General features: G+C 46.7%; 1 protein-coding gene across 1 annotated transcript; it reads left to right on the top strand.

Annotated features, from left to right (window-relative positions):
* The first annotated feature begins 1,701 nt into the window (after positions 1-1,701).
* Positions 1,702-3,126, top strand: LOC147896549 (uncharacterized). The gene has a single exon (XM_087381992.1). It carries the CDS (start codon positions 1,702-1,704, stop codon positions 3,124-3,126), a length of 1,425 nt encoding a protein of 474 aa, XP_087238118.1.
* The last annotated feature ends 332 nt before the right edge of the window (positions 3,127-3,458 follow it).

Here is a 3,458-nt window from a genome sequence, read left to right on the forward strand (position 1 = left end):
GAACTCTAGTACAAAGAAATAGGAGAACCCTATATGTGGGTCTCAAACCAAACTCAGCTAACTAAGGTAGCATACTAACTGAGCCACGAACTAGAGTACATAAGGATAGTTGTCATCTAGCTATTATTCATGGGCGGTGTACCAACCGCATCTGCAGCTAACAAGTCGATGACATAAATGCACAACGGTCACCCTGGCATATCATGAGTGGAGCTCGATATCTCAACATATGCTACCGCATGTTGTTCTAATGAAGAGGTTAACCTATATGAAACATGACACGTTTATTGTTGAACAAACTAACATGGAGGGGTGAAATCACATGAGAGGCCTTTGGAAGTATCAGGGCCACAAAATGCTTCCTCTATATCATTGGAATGGGGGTTTTGGCACTCAATTAAAAAATGCTTCTAGCCATGCTCATTTGAGTTGTTCTAAAATTAGCCCTCCATGCTACCCATAAGATGGACTTAGGATTTGTAAAATGGAATAGGAACTCAAAGGGTTAGGTACCTCTAAGAGTACATCCAATCATAGGTGAAAACATAAATTGAGCTAAATCTGCAATGGGTGACCACGCATGCTTTGTGAGAGCACATTCCCATTATATTAAGTCCAACATTCAAAAAGTTCAGATTAGCTATAAATTGAGCTTTCCAACCATTGTGCCATTGTTTCAGGAGCTCTTAACAAAATTGCAAAACTGAAGAGAACAAGCGTGGAACTTGGTTGTGCTCTATTTGGGGACATTGCAACCAATAAGATTCACCTTAGATGTAGCTCCCATTGTGAAATTCTTTGGGAGCAAAAAATTTGTTTTATTCTCACAAAGAGCTTCTCCTTATCTAGCTGAAAAATCTAGGCTGTGACGAGCCAACCCGAATCTGCCCAACTCCAACTCGCTAAAATGTTGATCTCTAACGTCCATCCCAAAATTGAACGAGCTATTCTCAGCTTGGATGGGGCGACTACGGCGCCTGGGGATTTGAAGAGTGGGATGGCCAGAAATTTGAATTCGAGGGCACTATGTTTAGGCTGTAGAGCACCAATTTGAAATGTGATGGAATTTGGAAGAGCACGCTCAAAGACACAAATACACATGCAGACGCAGCAGCGCAGAGGGCATCGAATCTACCCCATGATCGAGGGAGGCCAGGGTGGACGTTGGGAGCGAGCCGTCTTCCTCGCACCCACCTACCCAGCCGCCCACCTTCCTTTTTTCTTCCTGCCCGCCAATCAATCTTTGCTCTTCTCGGCTTCCTGCTCTGTCACTTGCTCTCATATACCCATGCCTTTAATCGATACCTTTGTCGTGTCCCTCTGTATGACAGCCACCTGCATCAACATGCTTGTTCCTTCGTCCCTTCCGCTTCTCGCTCCTTCCTACCCATTATAACAAACTCGAGAGAGACACCCCCAACTAGCTAGGCTGGCAAAGTGCTCACCCTGCAGGAGACAATTTGTCAACTGATTGTGATATTTGTTTGTGGGTCGAAACCGTCTATATTTATTCTACAATTAGTCTTCTACTTGAGGGGCCGGTGGGATGGGGAGGTTTGTGCCTGGGTGTTGAGAGTCTGTATAAGCGAGTGACAAGGGAGAGTTTCTACTGACCTTCCCAACAAGCAGTGCTCTAGAGGGTCGTGCCCCCTTAGACGTCTCTACTTACCACCTTCAGCTGCTTTTAGCGTCTTGCCCACGATGCCTTACAACTCTCAGTCTCGAGGTTCTTCCCCTTACAATTCTTCTCCCTACAGTTTGCCAAGCACGATGGATTCGGATAAGCATCCCACCACTCTGAACCGTAATCAGTCCGTTGTCGAACGGAACTATCCTATACAGACGCGAATGCGGAGGACCAAAAGTTTTTCTCTGTCCGAGGATACGCCTAGTTGCGAAGAATCTCGACCGCCTCTGAGGTTCTACGTGGATGATGCCATTCATGAGCTCTTTCGTAGCAAGGACAAAGGTGCACGATCTCGAGGAGGTCCATTAAGGCTCATATCAAGTTTGTTTGCTTGTTGGCATCCACGCAAGTCGTCGGACGCTCGTGGTTCGGCCAGTAAACGAGTTACGGAATTGCTAGAGATAAGCAGGAAGCAACAATCTGAACTGGCTGATAAGCAAGATACTATTGATATGCTTGAGTGGCAGCTAGAGCAAATGCAGGCCTTAGCTCTTCTGGAGAACGAAGTGGAGGCCGGTCGGAGAAGCACCGCAAGTGCTAATGGCCTTGCGGTGCTACAAGGAGACTCCAAGAAGGATTCCAAGCAGGAGTTGCCCTCGAAGCTGGAAGAAAAAGAGCAACCAAACCAACAGGCGATGAGAGCCATGAAAGAGGGTGGTACCGCTGAAGAGCAGCTGCAACCAATAGAAGAGAACCACGATCTTCAGCCACCGGATTCGGATCGTAGTTTGGCGACTCTTTTACTGTTTGAAATGGCAACGATGCGAGCTCGTTTCTCTATCAGATCATTCTCTAAAGCTCTGATTAAACAGATGGAGGCTTCTGGATATTCGGTATTGAGAACACTTTCGGAACTGGAACCCAATGTAGCATTCATCAGGAAGGAGCACGTAGTGTACACTCTGGAGTCCCGGATCAACAAGGCATTCTTTCACTGTTTCGAAAACGACAGCTTTGACGATTCGGGACTCCTTCAAATATTGGATCCAGCTGCTCGGTGTGCAACAAGGGTTGACGAATTCCAGAGGCTGAAGCTAGTAGATGTGGATGATGCTGTGAATTCAAATCATCCAGCGTTTGACCCAGAATTCCGACGGTTTTGCGAGAGGAAGACGAGGGAGTTGTGGTCGCAGTTTTCATGGAACATAGTGTTCAACAGCACACAGGAACGGGACGTGTTCACAGCCGCCTTTCTGGACGCGGCCAAGGGAGTGTGGCTCTTGCACAGACTGGCCTTCTCCCTATATCCTCACGTAGACATTTTGAGGGTAGGCAAGGGCTTGGAGATCGATCCATTCTATGTGGAGGCGGTTCCCAATTTGGCAGAGGGACCCTGCAACAAATGCTCCAAGCTGAAGGTGGAGTTCCTCATCATGCCTGGCTTCCGAGCCATGGAGAAGGTCATCAAGTGCCAAGTATACCAGCATGTGCATTGCTAAAAATTGGTTTCCTGAAGCTATTTCCTATAACGTCACGAAGATGGCGTATGCTGCTGCAGATTCCACTCCTTCCCATCTCGGTTATCTTTCCCCTTAAAAGGTTCTTGAGATGTGCACAATTCTCCGTGCTCTCCTTTGTATAGCTGAAATCAATCATAATCTGGAAGCCGGGATCATACTGAACTGCTGCTATGTTTCCTACGTGCAAAGTTTACTGATCAGTGACCGCATTCTGATCTACAATACTTCCTGAAATTGTCATCGAATATTGTTGTAACGAGTGTTCGAGAGATGTTTCCATCCAACAGACTTCCCCAAAAGCTGTACAATTC

Source organism: Dipteris shenzhenensis, chromosome 11 (genome assembly GCF_047967505.1).
Source record: "Dipteris shenzhenensis isolate YYH24624 ecotype China chromosome 11, Dip_SZ_1.0, whole genome shotgun sequence".
Classification (NCBI taxonomy): domain Eukaryota; kingdom Viridiplantae; phylum Streptophyta; class Polypodiopsida; order Gleicheniales; family Dipteridaceae; genus Dipteris; species Dipteris shenzhenensis.